The following is a 27699-nucleotide window of genomic DNA, read 5'->3' as shown; positions in this document are numbered from 1 at the left end:
TAAAAAATATTGAACGATCTGGAGAAAGTGTCACCGGACCCGAAACGTTAACTTTGATTTCTCTTCACAGACACTGTCAGACCTGCTCATAAGTCACAGCGTCCGCGCTCCTTCCGCTGGTCAGAATGTTCTGGAACTCGAACCCACAATGCACCGCGTAGCGACGGCCGCTAGGAATTGTGGGAAGCTGTGACAACGGACTGGTGAGCAGTGTCCCGGATGGGGGGGGGACACAGACCGTTTTAAATTAAATGGGCGGCGGCCGCCGCGTAATAGGCAGACAACGTGGAAGTAGAGTCAGGGACCGATGGGGGAGAATTAGAGTGTTTAGGGAGGGGTAAAGAGTCAGAGAAAAAGATGAGGGGGTTAGATTTGGAGAGGAGGAGGAGGAGGAGGAGGAGGAGGAGGAGGGGGGAGAGAGAGAGAGAGAGAGAGAGAGAAGCGGGAAAGTGAGAATGAGGGAGGGGTAAGGAAATGCAGGAGGGGATTGGCAAGGTGGGAGAGGGTAGGGTAGGGTAGGGGTTGCAGGGTTTGGGGAGGTGGTGAGGGAGGCTGGCACAGGGAGGTGGTAAGGGAGGGTGGCACAGTGGTGGGTGAGGTGGTGAGGGAAGGGGGCCTCGGGAGTTGGCGAGCACTGGGGGATGGTGAAAGAGGATTGGGTCGTGGTAGGTTAAAGGGAGAAGGATGGGCAAAGGGTGAGGGGAAGGGAGTAGGAGGGGCCAAGGGGACAAGAAGGAGAGTACAAGGGGGAAGAGAAGGAGTGGGAAGGAAGAAGGATCGGTAAAGAGCATAGGGGAAAAAGGGAAGGGGAAGAGTGAGTGAGCTAGTAGGTGGTGAGGAACAGAGAGTGTGGCTGTGGGGAAAGAGAAAGAAGTGAAAGGAGAGTTAGAGATGGGAGAATGAAAGGGGATGCAGTAGGGGGTATGGAACAGGGAGACAGGTGACAGGGAAGAGATAAGGGAAGGGGGGGAAGTGAGGAATAGTCAAGGACAGTCAGTGGCGGTGGATATGAAGGGTGAGGGAGGACAGGGAGTAATGGTGGCAGGGATGGCAAAAAATGTGGGAAGAGGAGTAATGGGATGAGGAGGGGGGTTGGAGTTGGGGAGCCACAGCAGATGGATGATAGTGTAGATTTGAAGGGCTGTGGACAAGGCGGTGGAGGTTGGTAGCGAGAGACTGCAGTGGAGTAATGGATAAAAGTATTGGCAAAAGTGGGATTGGGAGAATAGAATTGGGTTATGGTGGGGTAAGGCACCCTTGAGGAATGGGATGCAATTCATCCAAGGAGGGTGATGGAAGTACCTAAAATACTTAACTGCCCCATGGCAGCAATTAAATAATAACGAAATTGTTTGATTTGAATGTGACTGTCATACAAAATGCCTTGAGGCCAAAGTTCTCAGTTTAGCCTGATTTTATTTTTCTAGGAGAGTGTAGTGTTGTAATGGCAGCAGCACTAAATGAAAGCCACCGACGATTCCTGCAGACTATGATGTCTCAAGGAATTCTAGAAGGTTCGATGGTGAGAAAATTACACAAACACTGCTGTGAAACACACAAAGGTCAGCTAACTGTTAATGCGCATTTATTTTCTGTGGTCTTTCCCGGAAAAAGATCGTTTTAAAACCCGATGTTGCTCAACTTTCTGGTTTATACACGAGAAGCATGAGCTTTCATTTATTTAGCATTTGTCACATCTCAAAACATTTGAACATCACTTAGAATGAGTTACTTGCAAGTATAGTCACTTGTTATGTAGCAAATGTGCACAGCACTTACCTCACTAACAACAGGCTGAATGCTATTAATCTGCTTTTGGTGGAACGTCGATTCTCCTGCTCCATGGATGCTGCCTTAACTACTGTGCTTTTCCAGCACCACACTCTTGACTCTGATCTCCAGCATCTGCAGTCCTCACTTTCTCCTTTGGTGGTACTAATAGATCTTTCAATCTCTTGTTTGTGGCTAACCTGGCATGTGAAATAGAGTTGTTTAATTGGAGAAACTCGGCAAGTCTGGCAGTATCTATGGAACAAAATAGTGTTAATGTTTTGTGCTTGGTATGAATCATCTTCAGAGTTGAATTTCATTGTCACGACCCTCCCCACAACATTTTCCCCAATCCTCCTGCTTTATAGCATCCTCCATCCCTTTTCCCCTTAGTTCTAAAGAAGAGACTCAATGTTACTCCATTCCACTTCACAGATGTTGTCAGAACTGTGAAGTATCACCAGCTTTCTCTATATGTTGCAGAATCTGCAGTAGTTTGCTTTTATTGTTTTTAACAGCTTACCTGGTCTGCTCACATACTGCCCATAATGAAAGTGGTTTCAATAATGTCAATTTAGGTAATTGTAGGTGCGAACTGCACCAGTAGTCAATTTACAAATTTAGATAAGAAACCAATAACTTTAGATTTTGATTTAAAAAAAAAATAATTGAGCGGTTATGGGCTAAAAATATACATATGTTTTGCTGAAGTAAATTGGTTGAGGAAGGTTTGTGTGGGAAAATGTCTTTTGCTATTGTGAGATACAAATATTTTCACAGTGCTACCTGCCATCCATTCACCCTCCCCTTACATTCCTCTACATACCTTTACTTTGACTACATTGGGGTTTCCACTGATTTTACTCTCTTTCAGTGCAACAGCTCAATTCACTTCCTTGAATTTGATCAGATTGTTGTTGTCTAACCACATGTGACTACTTAGTGAGATCAGTCCTTGTGTAACTGGAACTATAGAAAAATGACTTCTTCACAGCCCATCTGTTATAACGTAACATTTTCTTATATAAATAATATTTATTATTGAAATCCTTTGTTCAATTCAGTTTAAAAATTTATTTCTGTTTGCTCTTTCCTGAGAAACAATTAGCAATTGTGTGATCGGATTTAAGGGTTTGGAATCTACCTCTAACTGAAATGACCATTCTCTTTGAGTGCTGGTAGATAACCGCTGTTAGGCAGCATTACTTTTGTTACAGATGCTCTGCTCACTCTTGGTATATGTTCCTGTTTGTACTACAGTGTCCAGCATTGATCCCTGGATATCAGGAACGAGAATCCCTGTTGATTTATCTTGAAAACTTCTTTTTCTAATCTTGAAACATGGAGGCTGTTTGTAGCACCCAGTCTGGGACCAATGTAGGAACTACTGAGGCTATCAAAGACTTGGATTAAATTGGATCTTAATAGTTACATTACTCCCTGTAATACTGAATGTTTGAACTTTGAGATGTAACCTGTCAGGACGTTCATTGACATCACTCCCACAGCTGGGATGTACCTAGAATTCAGTTCCTCCTGTTACTGTTGAGGGTTTTTTTTATGTGAGAGCATGATTTCCCATTGTCATCGTCATCTGATTATTTTAATTTTGAAGCTAAGTTGATGAGAGTTTGATCACTAAACTTTATTGCAAGAATATATGGTATCACTGTTAACATAAATGTAAAACCCATTGCTAAATCACCCATTTCAATGTGCCTTTGTGCAGCTTTATTACTTTGAAGGAATAAATTTGTCAACTTTAGTTTCATCTGCATTATCGGGAAAGTAGATTATTCGTGTACCTGCACGCTATAGGAAATCCCCATTCCTATAATTATTGTTGGGCTTTTGCAGCATGGTATATTGACCACAGTCATTTACTGATGTGTTTGCTTTCTGTAATCTAGTGATACAAAATTTTATAGGAATAGGGTGTTATACCATTCAGGGAACAATATAATCTTGTTAGCTCTGGGAGCAGGGTAATAGAATCTGGAACCATGGAAGAAAAAATTAATACAGGTGACTGGTACATTGTTGGTTGCCACTAACATATGAGAAGGAGAGAGTGAATGCCTTCTGACACTGAACTCATTGCTGTATCTGCCTCAGTGTGTAGCAGATTACGTAATCACACTATACACTTTAATTGTGCATTGCTATATCTTTCCTCATAGTTACTGCGATACCATGGCTCTTCATTTTGATTACTGAAATGCCAATTACAGGCTTTCTGTCAGAGAGCAAAGTTCTTGCAGATTTTCTAGCATTGAGTATACAGCAGAGAGGAGACCAGGGCTGAACTCAGTGGGCATATCGTTTACGTTTTGTAAGGTGTAATAAGCCAGTTAAAGGTTAATAGTATTTGAACAGTTATTTATGTATTCTTTGAAAGACTGAAATGTAAAACTGCTACCTAAGATTCTAGTTTTTGGTAAGGCTGACTTCACTGAGATGAACAGATTGTCCACAGTAAACTGGACAAATCTGTTAAATGGGTAAGATGACAGAAGATCAATAGGAAGTGTTCAGAAAATAATTTGACGAAATACAGAATCCCAAGAGGCAAGAAAGTCAAATCATACTGGTTAAAAATGACAGCTGTGGATGACTAAAGATTAAGAAGCTAAGAGTAAAACATATGAGACTTGAATCAAAAACCTGGCAAATGAGACAGATACAAATAAAGGAAAAAAATTACAAAACTAAAATGAAGAGCGACAATAAGGGAGTATAAAAAGAAAGTTGAAAGGATATCAAAATCAAAAACCAACCTTACAATTACATTAAAGAAAAAGTATAGTCAGGAACAATATAAACACCTTAGACCGATAAATGTTATCGATGAAAATAAGTGAATACTGAGTATACTGATTAATTTGCATTTTAACATATTTAAAATAGAGAGTGAGGCCAGTGTGCTCAAGAAAATTAATATTGAATCAGGTATTCACTAGAAATTATGCCCATTATGCACGTTGGCACAGTGGTTAGCACTGCTGCCTCACAGCGCCAGAGACCTGGGTTCAATTCCCGCCTCAGACGACTGACTGTGTGGAGTTTGCATATTCTCCCCGTGTCTGCGTGGGTTTCCTCCGGGTGCTCCGGTTTCCTCCCACAGTCCAAAAGATGTGCAGGTCAGGTCAATTGGCCATGCTAAATTGCCCGTAGTGTTAGGTAAGGGGTAAATGTAGGGGAATGGGTCTGGGTGGGTTGCGCTTCAGCGGGGCGGTGTGGACTTGTTGGGCCGAAGGGCCTGTTTCCATACTGTAAGCAATCTAATCTAATCTAAAATAAGTGAAGAAAATAATGGTGCAAAAGAATGATAATGGTGGGCGGCACGGTGGCACAGTGGTTAGCACTGCTGCCTCACAGCGCCCGAGACCTGGGTTCAATTCCCGCCTCAGGCGACTGACTGTGTGGAGTTTGCACATTCTCCCCGTGTCTGCGTGGGTTTCCTCCGGGTGCTCCGGTTTCCTCCCACAGTCCAAAGATGTGCAGGTCAGGTGAATTGGCCATGCTAAATTGCCCGTAGTGTTAGGTAAGGGGTAAATGTAGGGGTATGGTGGGTTGCGCTTCGGCGGGTCGGTGTGGACTTGTTGGGCCGAAGGGCCTGTTTCCACACTGTAAGTAATCTAATCTAATCTAATCTATAATCCCCAGGTACAGATGATTTTTATCCTGAGATTTTTATGGACTTGAATGAGAAGGTACCCTCCATATTTTCCAAGGTTTTCTGGTACTGATCCTTTAGATTGAGAAATTATTCATGTCACTCCATTTTAAGAAAAGTGACAGGAGGGAATTAAGTGAGTTATGGACTAGTTTAGCTGGGTACAGCATCTGTTGGAAAATTATTACAGCCTATAATTTAAGGTTAGGATAACTGAAACCTTAAATTTTAAGCTGATCAGAGTCACAATGAATTGATGAAGGGATAATTTATCATGTTTAATGTATCTGATTAAAGTTTTTTGATGAGGCAATTGTAGTAGTGGCAGTGACTCGCAGCAATCTCCTGTAAGGACACTGATCCTGAATGTATCAAGCCTGAGCAGGGATAAAAGAACAAAGAAAGTTACAGCACCCGAACAGGCCTTTCAGCCCTCCAAACCTGTGCCAATCCAGATCCTCTATCTAAACCTGTCGCCTATTTTCCATGGACCTGTATCCCTCTGCTCCTTGCCTATTCATGTATCTTTCTAGATACATCTTAAATGACGCTATTGTGCCCACCTCCTCCACCTCTGCTGGCGATACATTCCAGGCACCCACCAACCTGTGCATAAAGAACTTTCCGTGCAAATCTCCCTTGAACCTTTCCCCTTTCACTTTGAACTCGTGACCCCTAGTAATTGAGTCCCGCACTCTAGGATAAAGCTTTTTGCTATCTACCATGTCTATACCTCTCACGATTTTGTAGACCTCAATCAGGTCCCCCTCAACCTCTGTCTTTGTAATGAAATAATCCTAAACTACTCAACCTCTCTTCATAGCTAGTGCCCATCATTCCAGGCAACATACTGGTGAACTCCTCTGCACCCTCTCCAAGGCATCAACATCTTTTTTGTAATGTGGCAACCAGAAGTGTATGCAGTATTCCAAATTTGGCCAAACCAAAGTCCACTATAAATGTAACATGACCTGCCAAGTCTTGCACTCAAGAGCCTGTCTGATGAAGGGAAGCATGCCGTATGCCTTCTTGACTGCTCTATCGACCTGCATTGCCACCTTCAGGGTACAATGGACCTGAACACCCAGATATCTCCGTACATCAATTTTCCCCATGGTTTTTCCATTTACCGTAGAGTTTGCTTCAGAATTGGATCTTCCAAAGTGCATCACCCCTCATTTGCCCAGATTGAACTCCATCTGCCATTTCTCTGCCCAACTCTCCAATCTATCTATATTCTGCTGCATTCTCTGACAGACCCCTTCACTATCTGCTACTCCACCAATCTTAGTGCCACCTCCACCCCCTCCCCCTCCCTTATTTGTAATACAAATAAAGTGCTGGAGCAGATCTGGCAGGATCTTTGGAAGAGTCATTGGACTTGAAGTATTAACTCTGTTTCTCTCCACTGAGTTATGAGCTAACCATAGAATTCCATAAACATTCTTTTGGCACTAAACTTTTGGAAAGGTAGTGGTTTGGAGGGAATACATGTAGAGTGGCAATGATCTTTTGCACTTGAGCGAGTTAGGGGGAATGGATAAGATTGCTGGTCACTATTTCTGCTTGTTAGTGAATATTGTTGGCAATTACTCAATAAAGAGTACGATTGTCCACCTAGAAAATTCTGTCACTGCTCAGGGGTTCTTGGGTGAGTCTAGACCTAAGTAACAGAACTAAAAATTGGAGCCTCACCTTTCAAGAGTGAAATAACGGAGCATGCCAAGGATGGTAGAAAATTGCAGCTCTCTTTTGCAAGCAGCAATTGGTGCTCGGTCATCATTAAATATATTGCTGAGGTGGTACACATGTTAACTGAAAGTATCAAATAATGTAGAGAACAAGGGGCAATGAGATCAACAATGATCTCACTGAATGATTGAATAGGCTCAAGGTGCTAAATAGCCTACTTCTGTTTCTATGATCAGTGTCTCAGTGGCAAGAAGAATGTGTGTGGGGGAAACACGCAAGAGGATTGAGACCTTGCTTCATCTACTACACTAGAAATAGTTGCTCACTTCTGCTAACATAGGTTAAAAAAAACGAGTCTTTTCCCTTCAGGGGTGGGACCTAGTTGAGCCCAGCCACTTTGCATTTTGTGGTTTATTAAAAGAATGTTTGTGGGGTTCTGTGTTGTAAAGTACAAGAGCAATTTTAGTGCATAACTGTCTCCCACCCCATAACGTTCCATGATGACTTTCCATCTCTAGGGTCTAACTCGAAACCACATAACAAAGCACTGAATACTAAATAAAATGAAGCTCTTAAATATAGTGAGTATTGCAGGTTCATAATGAAGGTATCTGTCAGTTTGTCAGCCTCCAGATCAGGTTCTTCTCAAAGCTAATTGCAACGGCTTTTCTCCTTGTTTACGTTATTCTGCAGTTTTCCCCAACATGGCATATGAGAGTGCTTTGAAACTCAAAACTAAATTGCAAAGTATTTATTAAACTGGCAAGATGGTGGAGAACATATTTCAGTTCAGTTGATCCTTCTGTTTGGGCTGAACTTTGTCACTCACATTCATCCGAGACACTTGGGCAGTAACCTGGTGAGTGGCCCAGCTGCCCATTGTAGAATCAATAAGGTAAACACTGGGGATGTAATATAATGGACTGCTTGATTCCCCAAGCAATTAGAGTGATATGTCCTGTGTTGTGTAGGAAATGAGCAGAACAATGTTAAGGTAAGAATTTAAAATCAGTTTAATATAAATTTAAAGGCATGTCTACTGGTATGCTTGTCTGTACTGTTCATTGAACCAGAGTTTATCTCCTAGCCTGCACCAGGCTGTGAATTTACATATTATGGCCTACAGTGCCTCATGGTTATTTAGTTTTAAGTTGCTAGCTCTGTTCAAAATGTGATTCATTTAGCGTGGTATTAGTGTCAAACAATATGATGGAGGCTATCCTTAGTCTGAAGGTGGGACCCACCATACAGTCCTTGTGTGACACTCCGACCAATATTATCGTGGACATACAATTCATTTATGTAGATAGGTGCGAAGATCTCCAATACGTTTTTTCCTCTTGTTGATTCTCTCACCGCTCACAATGGACTTGAGCAACCGTGTCATTTAAGACTTGACCAACTCTGCCAGTAGTGATACTGCTGCTGATGCTTTCTTGGTGATGGATATTAAGGACCCCCACCTACAATACATTCTGTGCCTTTGCCACCTTCAGTGGGCGATAATCAGATGTTTTCCTGGCTCATGTTTGACCTGATGCCATGAGGCTTCATTGTGTCAAATGGATGTGGAGGACTGCTAGGGTCACTGCTTTCTGACTCTACTATTCTGCCACCACCTCTTGGTGGGGTGGGGGTCACAAAAGGGAAAAACCTACTTCTCTTGGTTGAAATATTTTTGAACCAGGAGGTTTCTGTACCTCAATTTCTGATTTACCTTGTAGATCCTGGATCCAGTTTAAGACCATAAGACATAGGAGTGGAAGTAAGGCCATTCGGCCCATCAAGTCCACTCCGCCATTCAATCATGGCTGATGCGCATTTCAGCTCCACTTACCAGCGTTCTCCCCGTAGCCCTTAATTCCTCGAGACAACAAGAATCTATCAATCTCGGCCTTGAAGACATTTAGCGTCCCGGCTTCCACTGCACTCCGTGGCAATGAATTCCACAGGCCCACCACTCTCTGGCTGAAGAAATGCCTCCGCATGTCTGTTCTGAAATGACCCCCTCTAATTCTAAGGCTGTGTCCACGGGTCCTAGTCTCCTCGTTTAACTGAAACAATTTCCTAGCATCCACCTTTTCCAAGCCATGTATTATTTTGTACGTCTCTATTAAGTCTCCCCTTAATCTTCTAAACTCCAACGAATACAATCCCAGTATCCTCAGCCGTTCCTCATATGTTAGACCTGTCATTCCAGGGATCATCCGTGTGAATCTCCGCTGGACACGTTCCAGTGCCAGTATGTCCTTCCTGAGGTGTGGGGACCAAAACTGGACACAGTACTCCAAATGGGGCCTAACCAGAGCTTTATAAAGTCTTAGTAGTACATCTCTGCTTTTATATTCCAACCCTCTTGAGATAAGAGACAACATTGCATTCGCTTTCTTAATCACGGACTCAACCTGCATGTTTACCTTTAGAGAATCCTGGACTAGCACTCCCAGATCCCTTTGTGCTTTGGCTTTATTAATTTTCTCACCATTTAGAAAGTAGTCTATGCTTTTATTCTTTTTGCCAAAGTGCAAGACCTCGCACTTGCTCACGTTAAATTCCATCAGCCATTTCCTGGACCACTCTCCCAACCTGTCAAGATCCTTCTGCAGCCTCCCCACTTCCTCAGTACTACCTGCCTGGTAGTACTTGGCAGTACTTTCAATCCTAACTGAAGCCCTGTTTGGAAGAACTTGTATTGGACATTGGTTATTAGCAAGAATTCCAGTGGACCATAACTGTTCACCAAATTCTGTCCTTTGTTTTTTAGACTGTTAGTCATTAAGAATGTTTCCTCTTGCCCTATTAGAAATGCCATCACTGTAGAGTTTTTGGTCAGTTGTAATGGAAATAGAAAATGTAGCAGCATCCGAGAAGAGAAAACCAGTCGTGGTTATGAAGAAGTCTAAACTTTATGTTAACAGATGCTCCCATACCTGCCAAGTTTTTACAGTGTTTTGTTTGCATTTCAGATTTTTAGCAGGTGTGGTATTTTGCTTTTATCTTTCTTCTGTCTTTTGTCTCTCCTATTATGGAATGAAAATGAGATATAGTTCAAAGTCCAGTTATAACTTGGATGTTAATTAGTCTTGCAACTTGTTTTTAGGAGTGTTTTATTTTCTAATAAATGGATTAGTCAGCCTTCATCAAAGAAGTCTGCTGAAAGTCTTTTATCCTTTATAATAGTACAAAAGGGAAATAAACTGGCCATTTTGCTGTTGACTAAAATATTTATACAATCAGTTCTGATAGAACGTGATAGTTATGTTCTTGAGCGATCTTGCACTATAAGAAAATAGTGTGATAGTCTCACTATCTAAACTAACGGGACTGGAATTGTGTTATAGCCGACACAGGTAAGGAAAGTTTGCATTCTACAAATAACGGTATAAATGCTTCAACGTTAAAGCCAATTCGCATTGAAGAAACACTCATTACAGCAGGATTGACTGTACTGGCTAATAATAGTATGATGCAGAGTACTACGGCTTGATTATCAGCATATTCCTCCCATCACAGCTGTTAACAGTTGTCACATTTTCTATGTTGAAATATTACAAATGTGATAACACTTCAAGGACTATTTCATCAGCAGTGAAGGGCTTTGTGAAAGATGCTACAAAAATGCACATTTTTCCCACCCCAGCTACAGCCCTTTACCTAGAGGCTTCTCAACAAAGTAAAAATTAGAAGCTGAGATCTCCGTTCCATTTCAGGGGATTTCAGTCTGTGTGACACATTTATTTTTGGGTAGATCATCTTCACTGTGCTTGAATATGGCACAGGCATCATAAGCTTTGCATAACAGTTATAGAGTCATAGAAATGTGTAGCATGGAAACAGACCCTTCAGTCCAACTCGTCCATGCTGATCAGATATTCTAAATTAATCTAGTCCCACTTGCCATCATTTTGCCCATTCATATACCCATCCAGATGCAGTAATTGGACCAGCCTCCACCACTTCCTCTGGCAGCTTATTCCATACACTGACCATCCTCTGCGTGAAAATGTTGCCTCTTAGGTCCCTGTTAAATTTTTCCCTTGTCACCTTAAACCTTTAAACCTATGCCTTCTAAATCTGGACTCGCTCACTCTATGGAAAAAACTTTGTCCATTTACCCTATCCATGCCCCTCATGATTTTATAAACCTCCATAAGGTACCCCCCCCCCCCCCCCCCCCCCCCAGCTTCCACTCCAGGAAAAGCAGACCCAGACTATTCAACTTCTCCCTGTAGGTCAAATCCTCCAACCGTGGCAACATCCTTGTAAATCTTTTCTGAGCCTTTTCAACTTTCACAATATTCTTCTGATAGGAGGGAGACCAATATTCCAAAAGTGGCCTGACCAATGTCATGTACAGTCGCAACACGACCTCCTAACTCCTATACTTGATGCTCTGACCAATAAAGGTAAACATACCAAAAACCTTCTTCACTATCCTATCTACCTGCGACTCAAAGAACTATGAACCTGCACTTCAAGGTCTCCTTATTCAGCAACACTCTCCCATTTACCATTAACTGTATATGCCCTGCCCTGATTGGCCTTTTCAAAATGCAGCACCTCATTTATCTAAATTAAACTCCATCTGCCACTCCTCAGCCTGTTGGCCCATCTGATCAAGATCCCATTGTACTCTGGGGTAACCTTCTTCACTGTCCACTACACCTCCAATTTTGGTGTCATATGCAAACTTACTAACCATACTCTCTTACGTTCTCATCCAAATAATTTATATAAATGATGAAAAGCAACGGAGGATTTACTAACACTTTGCATATTAAAACCCACTCAAGGTTTGGGGGAGGAGCAGAGTTGGGGTTGAATTTGATTCTTCATAATGCCAGTTTTACTTGGTCCTGGGTTCGTTGCCAAGAAAAGAGAAGTTTTTCAAATTTGTATAGTATTTCGTGGGAATATTGAGAAACTTTTCTATAACGTAGTCAGACAGGAAGTTAATCATAATTCATAGTCTCTTTGGCAATTTTTGCTGCTTTTGCAAGTGCCAATTCATTACTAGTGTGAATCCCAGTTGTTTTACACTTTTTTTGTTTTATTTCCTGTGGCACCTACCAAAGTGGCATTAGTTACTTGAGTACTGCCAACTAATGTTCCCCATAACATTTGAGTGAAATTTCTTAAGTGCATAATCACGTCAATAACTCTTCCGTAATTTAAAGTGATGTGATATCACAACCTTTACAGGATTTGAGACTTTGGCTTGCTGTGGAGTTTTGGGCAGCTTGATGACTCCGTGGTTAGCACTGCTCCCTCATAGCACCAGCTGCTTGGGTTCGTTTCCTGCTTGGATGACTGTCTGTGTGGAGTTTGTACATTGTCCCCATGTTTTCGTGGGTTTCCTCTGGGTGCTCCTGCAAAGGCCAATCAGGGCAGGGCATATACAGTTAATGGTAGATGGGAGTGTTGCTGAATAAGGAGACTTTGGAGTGCAGGTTTTCTCCACGTTTCAAAGGTGTACCGATTTGGTGGATTGGCCATGCTAAATTGCTCATAGTGTCCAGGGATATACAGCATAGGTGGATTAGCCATGGGAAATGCAGGGTTACAAGGATAGGATAGGGGAATGGGTCTGGGAGGGATGCTCGTTGGAGGGGCAGTATGGACTTGATGGGTCTAATGGCCTGCATCCACACTGAAGGAATTCTGTGGTTCTATGAATATTATTGTCAGGCCATTTGTAATTTACCAGGGAAAGAGTGCTCCTGGATACGATATAAACAGATACATGATTGGAATGAGATTTAATAACCCAGACTGATTGGCTGTCTGGGCTTCTACCAAACCCCTACTTTTGAGATAAAGCTGTTTTTTCTTTCAGGAGATGAAGCCAATGTAATTGTTTGAAATGCACATCTATAAAGAAGTGAAAAAAGAATCTTTTTTAAAATTATCTGGTATTGTTAGTAGATGTGGCATTTATTGCCTGTCCTAATTGTCTCGTGAGAGTGATGGAATGTCTTTAAGTGGCTGCGGTCTGCACTTGTAGTGGTTTATGACAACTGAATACCGTGGAATGCCATCTTTGGGAGAACAGTTGAAGATGGTGTTGGTGTGGCATTGGAGCTGTGCATTTCCATTGATGGGAGACCTATACTTGGCCAGTGGTGGAAATGTATTCTGTAATGTCATTTGCGGCATCAGGAAGTTCTAGTTTGCTTTCCACCAGTGAGCATGTTTTGAAGTGCAGTAGGAAACACAGCAAGCAGCAATGCAATAGTGATTAGATGATTTATTTTTTATGGCTGTTGGTTTTATTTTTGTTTATGGCTTATGCACATCGCACACGAGAATAATTCCGACTCATTTTGAGAAGTTGCCTTGAACGTCCACATAATTGACGTCCTCTTCAATCCACGTCGTTGATAGAGCAACAATAAAGGGATGGTGACAGTCTCAAATTGGGAATGTGTGTCTTTGGGGCAACTTAAATGTTCTCATTCTCTGCCCATATTCTTCAAGATGATAGAGGTCACAGATTTGATAGATTCTTTTAAAGAGCCCTTCAGTTTTTCTGCAGTGCATCTGGTAGATGATCTTTTATTTGAGTCACCCCAGTGAAATTTTTGGGGTCCTTCAGTTATCACTTCAGAGATAACACCTAGGCTGGATTGGAGTTTGAATTTACCCATGCACTAACCCACTAGGAGAAGGTGAAGACTGCAGATGCTGGAGATCAGAGTTAAAAAGTGTGATGCTGGAAAAGCACAGCCAGACAAGCAGCATTCAAGAAGCTGCTGACATTCCTGATGAAGAGCTAATGCTCGAAATGTCGACTTTTGGGTGGCACTGTGGCTCAGTGGTTAGCACTGTTGCCTCACAGCACCAGGGACCCAGGTTCGATTCCAGCCTCGGGTGACTGTATGGAGTTTGCACATACTCCCCGTGTCGGCGTGGGTTCCGCTGGGTGCTCCGGTTTCCTCCCACAGTCCAAAGATGTGCAGGCTAGGTGAATTGGCCATGCTAAATTACCCACAGTGTGAGATGCATTAGTTAGAGAGGAACGGGTCTGGGTGTTACTCCTCGGAGGGTTGGTGTGGACGGGTTGGTGTGGACTGGTTGGGCCAAAGGGCCTGTTTTCACACTGTAGGGAATCTAATCTAATCTTTCTTGTTCCTCTGATGCTGCCTGACCAGCTCTGCTTTCCCAGTACCACACTTTTTGACCCATGCACTAACCCACCTATTTTTGAAAACTCATTTGTGGGATGTGGGCATTGCTGGCTGACCAGCATTTATTGCCTGTTCCTAACTGCCCTTGTGAAGGTGGTAGTGAGTTGACTACTTGAACTATTGCAATCCATATGCTGTAGGTTGACCCAGATGAGATCCATGTTCTGAGCACTCAAGAAACTAGTTACTATGCCAGTGCTGACGTGTCATTTGAGTTCAGTGTTCCACCTTCCTCCCAAAGCCTCACCAATAACAGCTAGGTTTAAATCACTGCAACCAAAGCTTGGATAAGATCCTGTAAAATATCAGGAACATATAGCTGCTGTCGGAAATCTGGACTTAATAAAATGGTTGGAAGGGGCAGTCATAGCTCTAAGGAGGGACAGGCCCACACTTTAAAAGTGCCAATAAACTGAACAAGCTGACTTCCTGTTAGTTGTGACGTTTTGCTTTCTGGATGTAGGTTTGCTCGCTGAGCTGAAGGGTTCATTTCCAGACATTTCATCACCTTACTAAGGAACATCTTCAGTGGATGTGGAAGGCTCCTTTAGGGCCTTGGATGGAGGGGAGGTGGTGTGGGCGTAGGTTTTGCAATTCCTGCGTTGGCAGGGGAAGATGCTAGGTCGGGAGGGTGGGTTGTAAGGGGAGGGGTGGGGCGCGTGGACCTGACCAGGTAATCACGGAAGGAACGGTCTTTGCGGAAGGCAGAAAGGGGTGGGAAGGGAAATATATCCCTGGTGGTGCGGTCCATTTGGCGGCGGATGATTTGGTTTATGCAAAGGTTGGTAGGGTGGAAGGTGAGCACCAGGAGCGTTCTGTCCTTGTTACGGTTGGAGGGGTGGGATCTGAGGGCGGAGGTGCGGGATGTGGATGAGATGCGTTGGAGGGCATCTTTAACCATGTGGGCAGGGAAATTGTGGTCTCTAAAGAAGGAGGCCATCTGGTGTGTTCTGTGGTGGAACTGGTCCTCCTGGGAGCAGATATGGCGGAGGCGGACGAATTGGGAATACGGGATGGCATTTTTGCAGGAGGTAGGGTGAGACGAGGTGTAATCCAGGTAGCTGTGGGAGTCGGTGGGTTTGTAAAAAATGTCGGTGTTAAGTCGGTCATCATTAATGGAGATGGAGAGGTCCAGGAAGGGGAGGGAGGTATCAGAGATGGTCCAGGTAAATTTAAGGTCAGGGTGGAATGTGTTGAAGTTGAATTGCTCAACCTCCTCGCAGGAGCACGAGGTGGCGCCAATGCAGTCATCAATGTAGCGGAGGAAGAGGTGGGGAGTGGTGCCGGTGTAATTACGGAAGATGGACTGTTCTACATAGCCAACAAAGAGACAGGCATAGCTGGGGTCCATACGGGTGCCCATGGCTACCCTTTTGGTTTGGAGGAAGTGGGAGGATTCGAAGGAGAAATTGTTAAGGGTGAGGACCAGTTTGGCCAAACGAATGAGTGTCGGTGTTCCCGGACTATGAGGTTGGAAGCTGTGGGTGGGAGATCTCCTGAGGTGATGAGGTTCTGTATGGTCTGGGAGATGGTTTGGTGATGGTGGGTGGTCATGGTTGAGGGGGCGGTAGGAAGAGGTGTCCTTGAGTTGGCGTTTGGCTTCAGCGGTGTAGAGGTCAGTGCGCCAGACTACCACTGCGCCCCCTTTATCTGCTGGTTTGATGGTGAGGTCGGGATTGGAGCAGAGGGATTGGAGTGCTGCGCGTTGAGGGTGAGGTGGAGGAGGGGGGTAGACAGGTTGAGGTGGTTAATGTCCCGGCGGCAGTTGGAAATGAAGAGGTCGAGGGCGGGTAATATGCTTCCCAGACCATACAGAACCTCATCACCTCAGGAAATCTCCCACCCACAGCTTCCAACCTCATAGTCCGGGAACCCCGCACTGCCTGGTTCTATCTCCTTCCCAAGATCCACAAGCCTGACCACCCTGGCCGACCCATTGTCTCAGTCTGCTCCTGCCCCTCTGAACTCATTTCGACCTATCTCGACACTGTCCTATCTCCCCTAGTCCAGGAACTTCCCACATACGTTCGAGACATCGTCCGCGCCCTCCATCTCCTCCAAGACCTCCGTTTCCCCGGCCCACAATGTCTCATCTTCACCATGGATATCCAATCACTCTACACCTCCATCCGCCATGACCAGGGCCTCCAAGCCCTCCTTTTCTTCCTCTCCCGACAACCCCAACAGTACACTTCCACCGACACACTCATTCGTTTGGCCAAACTGGTCCTCACCCTTAACAATTTCTCCTTCGAATCCTCCCACTTCCTCCAAACCAAAGGGGTAGCCATGGGCACCCATATGGGCCCCAGCTATGCCTGTCTCTTTGTTGGCTACGTAGAATAGTCCATCTTCCGTAATTACACCGGCACCACTCCCCACCTCTTCCTCCGCTACATTGATGACTGCATTGGCACCACCTCGTGCTCCCACGAGGAGGTTGAGCAATTCATCAGTTTCACCAACACATTCCACCCTGACCTTAAATTTGCCTGGACCATCTCTGACACCTCCCTCCCCTTCCTGGACCTCTCCATCTCCATTAATGATGACCGACTTGACATTACATTTTTTACAAACCCACCGACTCCCACAGCTACCTGGATTACACCTCTTCTCACTCTACCTCCTGCAAAAATGCCATCCCGTATTCCCAATTCCTCCGCCTCCGCCGTATCTGCTCCCAGGAGGACCAGTTCCACCACAGAACACACCAGATGGCCGCCTCCTTTAGAGACCGCAATTTCCCTTCCCACGTGGTTAAAGATGCCCTCCAACGCATCTCGTCCACATCCCGCACCTCTGCCCTCAGATCCCACCCCTCCAACCATAACAAGGACAGAACGCTCCTGGTGCTCACCTTCCACCCTACCAACCTTCGCATAACCCAAATCATCCGCTGACATTTCCGCCACCTCCAAACGGACTGCACCACCAGGGATATATTTCCCTTCCCACGCCTATCTGCCTTCCGCAAAGACCGTTCCCTCTGTGACTACCTGGTCATGTCCACGCCCCCCTTCAACCCACCCTCCCGTCCTGGCACCTTCCCCTGCCACCGCAGGAATTGCAAAACCTGCGCCACACCACCTCCCTCACCTCCATCCAAGGCCCTAAAGGAGCCTTCCACATCCATCAAAAGTTTTACCTACACATCCACCAATATCATTTACTGCATCTGTCGCTCCCGATGCGGTCTCCTCTACATTGGGGAGACTGGACGCCTCCTAGCAGAGCGCTTTAGGGAACATCTCTGAGACACCTGCACCAATCAACCACACCGCCCTGTGGCCCAACATTTCAACTCCCCCTCCCACTCTGCTGAGGACATGGATGTCCTGGGCCTCCCTCACCGCCACTCCCTCACCACCAGACGCCTGGAGGAAGAATGCCTCATCTTCCGCATCGGAACACTTCAACCCCAGGGCATCAATGTGGACTTCAACAATCTCCTCATTTCCCCTCCCCCACCTCACCTCACCTCACCTCACCTCCCCCACCTCACCTCACCTCCCCCACCTCACCTCACCTCACCTCCCCCACCTCACCTCACCTCCCCCACCTCACCTCACCTCCCCCACCTCACCTCACCTCCAAACTTCCAGCTCAGCACTGTCACCATGACTTGTCCTACCTGCGTATCTTCTTTTCCACCTATCCACTCCACCCTCCTCCCTGACCTATCACCTTCATCCCCTCCCCCACTCACCTATTGTACTCTATGCTACTCCACCTCCACCTCTCACTTATCTCTCCACCCTTCAGGCTTCCTGCCTGTATTCCTGATGAAGGGCTTTTGCCCGAAACATCGATTTTACTGCTCCTCGGATGCTGCCTGAACTGCTGTGTTTTTCCAGCACCACTCTAATCTAGACTATGGTTTCCAGAATCTGCAGTCATTGTTTTTACCTAACATCTTCAGTGAACCTAATGTGAACTAATGCTGAAAATTCCTGTTTTCTATTTATATGTTTGGGTTTCTTTGGGTTGGTGATGTCATTTCCTGTGGTGATGTTAGTTCCTGTGGTGAAGTCACTTCCTGTTCCTTTTCTCAGGGGATGGTAGATGGGGTCTAACTTGATGTGTTTGTTGATAGAGTTCTGGTTGGAATACCATGCTTCTAGGAATTCTTGTGTGTGTCTTTGTTTGGCTTGTCCTAGGATGGATGTATTGTCCCAGTCGATGTGCTGTCCTTCCTCATCCATATGTGAGGATACTAGTGTTTGCTTTCTGTAATATATTCCATGACCTGCATCACTGCTCCCAATATAGAGTTATTTAGGAAAGAATTTAGGTTTGGAAACAGTTGTAGAAATGTCTTGCTGTTACTATACACCTTCCTATTTCTCTGAAAGATTGTTTTGAATGGAACAAAACATAAAGTTCCATCTTTGGAGCCAATTTCAATGGCAGATCATAACTTTTGTCCAAAACATTTACCCTGCAATTTCCAAAGACTCGGCCTTCGACCTTGAGTAATGCGCTTTTCAAGCAGCCTCCCAATGACCGGATGCAGTGGCAATGTGCTAGAAATATACTGAATTCTTCTTTATAAAGTAGGAGACTTCTCAAAACTCTGATTACTTGGCATGGAGGTAGAGAGACATTGTAAGAACATTCTTTGGAAGTGAATTCTCTTCTGTCAAATGCATATCAGTGACATGAATGTGTTCTGTAACAATTATTAATTCTCCTCAATCTCCAGTGCATTACAAACATGACCAGTTGGATGAGTTTATCAAAAATATCAACACCCATCTACAGCCTCTCTTCATGGAGATCAGGAAGGGGATGAGTGAGGATGATGGACAACAGTATTATACTCTGGTGAGTGAGAAATGTAATGTCTTTGTGGTTTTCGCTATGGTTGTTAGGGGGAAGTTCAGGCAGTTACCTTGTGGTGAAATAACCACATGCCCAGTACATACCGTGAGAAAAAAAAACTAATTTCATAGATGCAATGAGCGTTCTATAAAATCAAGGTCTGTGAACTAATCCAGAAATGCACTGACATCTTTAGATCTTTCTATCACATTTTAAAGGAGAGGAACTGAGAGGAGCAAGGACATTCAGCCACACACACGTTTTATTACTTTCTACTTTCTAGTACTGAGTTTGTGAATTTCCCTATAGGTGCTGTATAAATTTTGCATTTCTTTTTCCTGTAGAATGAGTTCCGTGTTGGTCAGCTCTGTTTTTCTACCAAATTCAATCTCAGATTCTATGGTCTTTATCTTTGTATTTTTGTGTCTTCACCCCTTTTGTCAGTATGTACCACTAAGTACCACTGGCAGCAACAGAAAACTATTACAGGTATCCTTGGGGGTGGGGGAGTCATATCTCTTTACATTTAGCATCTTCAGTCTTTATTCAGGACACCAGTTGTCTTGGATGTGCTTTTTTTTTTACAGTTGAGCCCTGCATATCCTGTGTCATTGATTAGAACAAGAACAAAGAAAATTTACAGCCCAGGAACAGGCCCTTCAAGCCTGAGCCAATCCAAATATACTGTCTAAACCTGTCGGTCAATTCCTAAGCATTTGTATCCCTCTGCTCCCCACCTACTCATGCATCTGTCCAGACGCATCTTAAATGAATCTACCGTGCCTGCCTCTACCACCTCCGCTGGCAACGCGTTCCAAACGCCCACCACCCTCTGTGTGAAGTACTTGCCACATGTATCCCCCTTAAACTTTCCATCTCTCACTTTGAAAGCATGATCTCTGGTTATTGAATCCTTCACCCTGGGAAAAAGCTTGTCTCTATTCACCCTGTCTATACCCTTCATGATTTTGTAAACCTCAATCAGGTCCCCCCTCAATCTCCTTTTTTCTAGTGAAAATAAACCTAACCTACTCAACCTGTCTTCACAGCTAGCATCTTCCAAACCAGACAACATCCTTGTAAACCTTCTCTGCACCCTCTCCAAAGCGTCCACATCCTTTTGGTAATGTGGCGACCAGAACTGTACACAATATGCTAAATGCGGCCGAACCAATGTCTTGTACAATTTTAACATGACTTGCCAGCTGTTATACCCAATACCCTGTCCAATGAAGGCAATGCCTTCTTGACACTCTAACCACCTGTGCAGCAACCTTCAGGGTATAATGGAACTGCACTCCCAGATCTCTGCCTATCAACTTTTCCCAAGGCTCTTCCATTCATTGTATAATTCGCTCTAGAATTAGACTTGCCTAAATGCATTACCTCACATTTGTCTGGATTGAAAGCCATCTGCCACTTTTCCGCCCAACACTCCAGTCTCTCTATATCCTCCTATATTCTCTGACAGTCTCTTATGCTTTCTGCTACTCCACCAATCTTTGTGTCATCTGCAAACTTGCTGATCATACCAACAGTGCCCTTTTCTAGATCATTTATGTATATTACAAACAACAGTGGCCCCAATACTGACCCCTGTGGAACACCACTGGTCACCTTTCTCCTTTTCGAGAAACTCCCTTCAACCTACTACTCTCTGTCTCCTGTTGCTCAACCAGTTCTTTATCCACCTAGCTAGAACACCCTGCACACCATGTGACTTCACTTTCTCCATTAGTCTACAATGGGGAACCTTATCAAACGCCTTACTAAAGTCCATGTATATGACATCAACAGCCCTTCCTTCATCTAACAACTTGGTCACTTATTTGACTAAACTGGGTTGTTTTGGGAGAAAAAGGGTTGAAATCAAAGGAAACTCTGCCTCTGCTAACTAGTTAGAGAACAATGTTGGAAGCACCTGTGGAAATATCTCTGGTCAAGAATTCCCTAATTTTGTTATGGTGAGGGGCAAGAATCTGGAGAATCCTCTTGTTTTGAAAATGGATGTTTTGTATTACCACAAAATAGGTGTTCTATGCATCTGCGCTTGTAATGTGCTATTAATCTCCCTTTCGCACTATGTCCAGATTAACCTTGCAGAGACAGAGATCACCAGGATGGCATTTGATTACACAGAAACTGAGTTGGAACTGTTCAAGAAAACTGTGAGTTTGACAGTCTTTTTAATGCCTTAGATTACAAATGCAGAACTTGTCTTTTGAAATTTTACAGGCATGGGTGAAACTTTCTTGTACAATCTATTTAATGTTAATTAAAACTTATGACTGTAAAAGTAATAATGTGTTGGTAATTAAGACCACTACTCCCAAGTCTTGCCATTAATATTAATGTCAATTTGTCATCAAAATTGACAACTGGTTCCCTTTTGTATTGCTATCCAGAAGAAAATGAACTTTCACCTGACAACTTGAAATAGTGCATAATAAAACATTTTATCATAAAACTTAATTTTGAAACCAAGTGGAAGAAAATTGATTAACATCCAGTTATAATCCAGAATTGGATAGCAGTCAGGATTCTTTATTGCTGGAACAGCACAGCAGGTCAGGCAGCATCCAGGGAACAGGAGATTCTCCTGACCTGCTGTGCTGTTCCAGCAATAAAGTTTCAACTTTGATCTCCAGCATCTGCAGACCTCACTTTCTCCTAGCAGTCAGGATTCCACTTATTAGGGTTTACAAGGTAATCCACATAGAGATGTGGAAATTTTCAGGTTCTCGAGTATTTCAAACAAGATAAGGGCAGAGGTTGTCTTGCAATTATCTGCTGCTTTGAAGTTTTTTGTTCATCTGACCAGACTTCCTTGGTTTATGTAACCTAATCCAAGTGCAGAAAAGGTTGCTAGGCAATCATCAACACAGGGAAACTGAACCCCGCCCTAATAGTCTCTTCCAAAATTACATTTGCCAACAATGAATCCTACCTCCTAATTCCCTAAAAGTTTTGCTTGACCGTTTTCCAAAGTAATTTGACTTTTAGTAACGAGATCATGGCCCACATTAAACTGATCTTATTTATAAGAAACCGCATGAATTTCATTTGAACCCTTGGTAACAACCCTTTTTAATCCAGAAAGTGGCCAAACAGTTCAATATTTTTCATGCCGTCTATCAATATAGATGTTTTCCCAACAGACTGAGCATCTTTAAATCCGAGTAGATTTCTCAATCATTTGATTTGTGGTGAATTATAGAAGAAACAATGTTGTGAAACTCAGTTGCTTCAGAACTAAAAATTGGCTGGAACAGAACAATGTTTTGTTCTGGATATTTGATCTTTTCAGATCTTCCCACTTGGATACCTTGCACTGTTGCAGCAGTTTGTGTGCAAGTTACCCAAACTCTGAACATGAGCCACAATTTCTGCTGTAACTGGCAAAAACCACCTACCTTGGACAAAATAATGGAACCATTCAATTAGTGTGTTGTGGACATTTTAACAGCATCTAAGAAAATATAAATATATCTTGCATTTTTGTTTATTGAAAATTTTCATAAACCAGGATTGACTATATTTTTGGAAGTACAGTAGAACCCCTGTATCTGTGGATTCTGTTTCCGCAGTTTTACCGCGGCCTTAAAATATTACATGGAACATTCCAGAAATAATTCTGGGGGCTGAAGGGGAGGTAAGTTTCCCATTTAAATGATAGGGTTTCCTACTGTGCAGTTTTGGGGATCCACGGTAGGTCTTGGACCATATCCATGGATACAGGGGGCGGGGGGGGGGGAAACACCTGTAATGTGTTGATAATGTGCCATAGTGCTGGCTATTCAGAATCATACTTAAGCCAGGAATTTAAATCAACTCCTTTAATTAACTTGGTCCCAGGTAGACAAATGCTGCATGTTGATGATCAGCTCGTCACTGCACCTGAGTGACCTCTCTGTCGGCACTGCTGATGTGGCATTTCACATTACTGCTTGCTTCGGTTGATGGGAGAAGAATGTGTGTGTCTGAGTCCTTGACACACTTGGTTCCTTTCGAAGTCAGATTGATCGGGTGTTGCACATCTGATTTCTGTACCATGCATGTTGGATGTGGGGGTAGTAAAGGACTGAAAATGACTAGGAGAAAACCCCATCAGAACTTGCCAGTTGATGATTAGTTACATTCAGCTGATTGATTGGAAGTAGTTTCACGTCACTCAAAGTTGTACTTAAAACCTTTTGTTTTCAGATGGACTTAGTTTTGGAGTCAGAAAATGGCATGGTCTCTTCTACAGACATTCTAAATCTGGCTGATCAACTACAACCCAAAAAAATGAAGAAGAAAGAAGTGGAACAAGTGCTGCAACGATTTGTGCAGGAAAAGTGGCTTTGTGAGGCAGGTGACATTGAAAACTCTGCCATCTAATCAAAGATAAATCTTGCATGGAGGGATTTTTTTCTGTGCTAAATAATCTGGTGAGTTAACTGTTTGCTTTTTCCTCATTAGAATGATGGTGAGTACATTCTGAGCACTCGCTGCATTATGGAACTGGAACAATACATTCGCAATATGTATCAGGACCTAGTGAAGGAGTGCAACATCTGTCACAACATTACTATTCAGGTATTGTTGTCTCCCCTACTCATGTTCCAGCAGAAATGGTGATTGTGGGTGGAGAAGTGTTCCATGCTGATGCTTTGTCCTTGCTCTTGAGGTAGAGGGGGTGAATCAGAATTTTCATTCTGCTAGAGTCTGTTCCCCGTTTGTACCAATTTAATTTAGGATAGTTTTTGGAGAGGGTAGTTGTACAACAGTAACCAAAAGAGCAGCAGTTCTCAAACATCCAATTGTTACCTGAACTGCTGCTCTGCGGCAGTAGGGGCAACTCCAGAGAAAAGGTTGGTGGGATAACCTTGGACTTTTTGGATTGATGCTGCTAAACAGCAGCTGGTGGTCCAATATCCTGTCAGTCATCAACCATTTATAGCAGTGAATGCTGTGTACACCCAGGATATCTGTGCATTAATTTGGTGCAGACAAATATAACATCCTGGTTCTTCTTGAGTTAGTTATGTTTGAGCTGGAAGTTTCACACTTAAACTGCATTTCTGCTCATTTGCCAGTTGTGCAAGTTTCTTGTTCTAGGTTGGCAACTGTGATTCATGTGTATCAGCAGCTGGACCAAATGAGGTAACAACAATGAAAGCAGTGAAAGTGGTGCTTTGTAAAAGAGGCTAATTAATGTGTATCATAAACAGAAAATTCTGGATAAAATCTAATCTGGCAGCATCTGTGAGGAAATGGTATTATCTTTCTGACTCAAAGTTTGTGTGAAGATTTGTAGCTCGGGTGCTCTTTGCTGTGGTTCTGTTCGCCGAGCTGGAAGTTTTTGTTGCAAACGTTTCGTCCCCTGGCTAGGCGACATCATCAGTGCTTGGGAGCCTCCTGCGAAGCGCTTCTTTGATGTTTCCTCCGGTGTTTATAGTGGTCTGTCCCTGCTGCTTCCGGTTGTCAGTTTCAGCTGTCCGCTGTAGTGGTCGGTATACATCAGGAGCATCTCGGAACTGACAGCCAGACTACTGCGACCCCTAGGACTCATAACGGCACACAAACCAACAGCCACGCTCAGACAACAACTCACCAGAACGAAGGACCCGTACCCAACATGAGCAAGGCGAATGTAGTGTACAAAATACCATGCAAGGACTGCACTAAACACTATATAGGACAAACAGGAAGACAGCTAACAATCCACATACATGAACATCAACTAGCCACGAAACGACACAACCAGCTATCCTTAGTAGCCACACAGGCAGACAACAAGCAACATGAATTCGACTGGGACAACACTACTATCATAGGGCAAGCCAGACAGAGAACAGCCAGGGAATTCCTAGAGGCATGGCATTCATCCACAAACTCCATCAACAAACACATCGACCTGGACCCAATATACCGACCACTACAGCGGACAGCTGAAACTGACAACCGGAAGCGGCAGGGACAGACCACTATAAACACCGGAGGAAACATCAAAGAAGCGCTTCGCAGGAGGCTCCCAAGCACTGATGATGTCGCCTAGCCAGGGTACGAAACGTTTGCAACAAAAACTTCCAGCTCGGCGAACAGAACCACAGCATCTTTCTGACTCTAATATAACCCTTTTGAAATTCCATATTAATAAAGCAACATATAATACATTAATTTGAAAGTCTTTTAAACCACTTGTATGTGCTTGCTGGTTTCAGCCAAATTGTTCATTTTCCCTGATGACGGAACACTTAGTGAACTCTTCCCCCAGACCAAACATTGCATAGAAAGCACTGGAGGAACTCAATGTCTGTCTGGCAGTATCTCTGGATAGAGAGACTGTTACATTTTGAAGCTAATGTGACCTTTCTTCAAAAAACTGGTGTTACTGAGTCTTCTGTGATTAGAGAAAATGGAAAACTTGGCTGAAATCTACTTGAGCTGAAAATATGTTGCTGGAAAAGCGCAGCAGGTCAGGCAGCATCCAAGGAGCAGGAGAATCGACGTTTCGGGCGTGAGCCCTTCTTCAGGAATGAAATCTACTTGAGTATGTTTAATATTATGATGAAGAGATTTAAAATGCTTCCAAATCTACATACATCTGTTGCTCTATAAAAACAAAATTTCAATGGTAAACTGAATAGTACTGTTGTTTTTTTGTGGTTTTTTGCTGATGTTTGGATTCAGATTAACATTAATGAGTTAAAATGGGTCATATTAGAAAACTGTTTAAGAAACATCCTTTCCATTGTGGGCTTTGATTCGGTGTTTCTACCACCTGTTGGATTACATTTACTCTTAAATTATGTTTTGCTTCCAGGGGCAAACATGTGAGGTCTGTGGAGCCAAAATTCATTTTCCCTGTGCTGCAAAATACTTCCGAGGTCGGGATGACCCTTGCTGTCCAAACTGTAGGAGGTTCTGGCCTCATGAAATCCCAGGTAATAAGTGTTTAAACAACATCTTTTTTTTATATATATGATTTACTTCGTTCTGATAATGGCCCACATCTAATCCATTCATAAACACAGTATAGTTAGTTTGATGCTGCATCTTGCTTCAATCTTTAATTTCTGTTTCCAAACATCTGTAATGAGTGAGATGATATTTACAAAAAGCAGATATTAAATTTATGCTAAATTGCCTACAGTGTTCAGGGATGTGGAAGTCGGGTGCATTAGACGGGGTAAATGTATAGTAATGGGGAATGGGTCTGGGTGGGTTACGCTTCAGAGGGTCGATTGGGCTGAGGGGCCTGTTTCCACACTGTAGGGATTCTAAGATGTTAAAATTCGGCAGGGTACAGAATCATATAATCCTTGGAACTCAACAAACTGAAAGCTGTAGTTTGTTCAAGCAATGGATTTTTATTATTAATAGAACCACCTGTTTCTGTTCTACATTGGGCTACTGTCTGGAATCCAGGGCAAACGTAATGCAATTCTAGTGTTTTGCTGGCAGCACTGTAAAATGGTTAATTTATTGTAAACATGGTTAAAATTCTTTCAAGCCAGTAACTGAGAATACTTCTAAGAATTACTTCTCCTATTGACCCCTAACAATAAGCCGTGGAGTTTGTGTTGACTTGTACCACAGTGATTGAAATATTGATCAGTTGTCTCTTTGGCATCCCTCGTTCCACTAAACCATCGGGCCAAACTTCAAGTTTCTGCTGCCTTACATTATTTCTTTGTGTTTTTACTTGTCAGTACTCATGCTCTACAAACCCTTTTCTCTTTTGGTCTCCTTCATAGCTGATTGGTAACAGTTGTGTCTCCAGTTTTCTTCCATTAGCATCATAGTATTAAAGAAAAATGGCTCCGCTGTCCCATCTCCAAATTCCCTTTCAAGTCCTTGAACATGTGGTTGCCATATGCAGTTTTCCCTTGAGCTTGATGTTTTAATCCCTGCACTGCAATTACTCTATTTCCACCATGCCATAGTATTGAAACAGCTCTCGTCAATTTAGATATGAATCCTGTGTGATTGTAACAGAAATTAGCTTTACCATCTTGTTCTAGTCTGCGACCTTGGCAGAGGAATTACAACTCTTACACTTTCTAAAAGAAGTTAGAAAGTGTATATACAATTCTCAGGGCTGTTCACTTAACTTTTGGCTTTTCTCTTCACCTAGATGTCAGCAGGTCTGAACAATCCATGCCACCTCCATCCTCCACGCCAAAAATGCGTCGCTGATATCAGGAATGAGACACTAAGAGACTTAAAGAAGCAAAGTGAAATGTCATGTCTGTGGGAAGTGTGGGATGGGAGTTCTAAGACGATTGTGTTATGAGATGAAGTATACTTTGTAAACTGGTGTAAAAGATTACACTACTGGTATTTTCAAACTTTTACTTATTGCTGCACAGCCACCAATTTAGACCACTGTAGCGCTTGCATAGAGAGTATACTCTAAACCTCAGCTTGAGATTAAAATCACCATTGTGGTCCATCTTAGAGTGATCAGTTCAGTAGAATATTAAGTTGAAATCATGTTTCCATCAAGGATACTATGCAATGGAAAAAGGAATAATTATTTGTATAAAATTAATTACATTTAAA

The 27699-nt window shown here is 43.3% G+C and overlaps 1 protein-coding gene across 3 annotated transcripts; it reads left to right on the top strand.

The window, feature by feature from the left end:
• The first annotated feature begins 62 nt into the window (after window positions 1-62).
• On the top strand, window positions 63-27699 carry nsmce1 (NSE1 component of SMC5/6 complex). Of its 3 annotated transcripts, XM_087997791.1 has the most exons (8): window positions 63-203; window positions 1428-1522; window positions 19031-19152; window positions 21240-21317; window positions 23353-23499; window positions 23611-23727; window positions 25958-26078; window positions 27272-27699. In XM_087997791.1, the coding sequence occupies exons 3-8, from the start codon at window positions 19099-19101 to the stop codon at window positions 27331-27333; spliced, it is 579 nt and encodes a 192-aa protein (XP_087853917.1). In that variant the 5' UTR covers window positions 63-203; window positions 1428-1522; window positions 19031-19098; the 3' UTR covers window positions 27334-27699. The 3 variants fall into 3 exon arrangements, with proteins under 3 accessions (XP_087853917.1, XP_087853915.1, XP_087853916.1); XM_087997789.1 differs by lacking the exon at window positions 63-203 and having other exon boundaries at window positions 1040-1562; XM_087997790.1 differs by lacking the exon at window positions 63-203 and having other exon boundaries at window positions 1042-1522.

This window comes from Chiloscyllium plagiosum, unplaced genomic scaffold, assembly GCF_037043375.1.
Source record: "Chiloscyllium plagiosum isolate Xiang-an unplaced genomic scaffold, Cpla_swu_hap1 HiC_scaffold_20, whole genome shotgun sequence".
NCBI classification, from domain to species: domain Eukaryota; kingdom Metazoa; phylum Chordata; class Chondrichthyes; order Orectolobiformes; family Hemiscylliidae; genus Chiloscyllium; species Chiloscyllium plagiosum.
The sequence above is the reverse complement of the archived record's forward strand: the minus strand, read 5'-3'. Positions and strand labels throughout refer to the sequence as shown.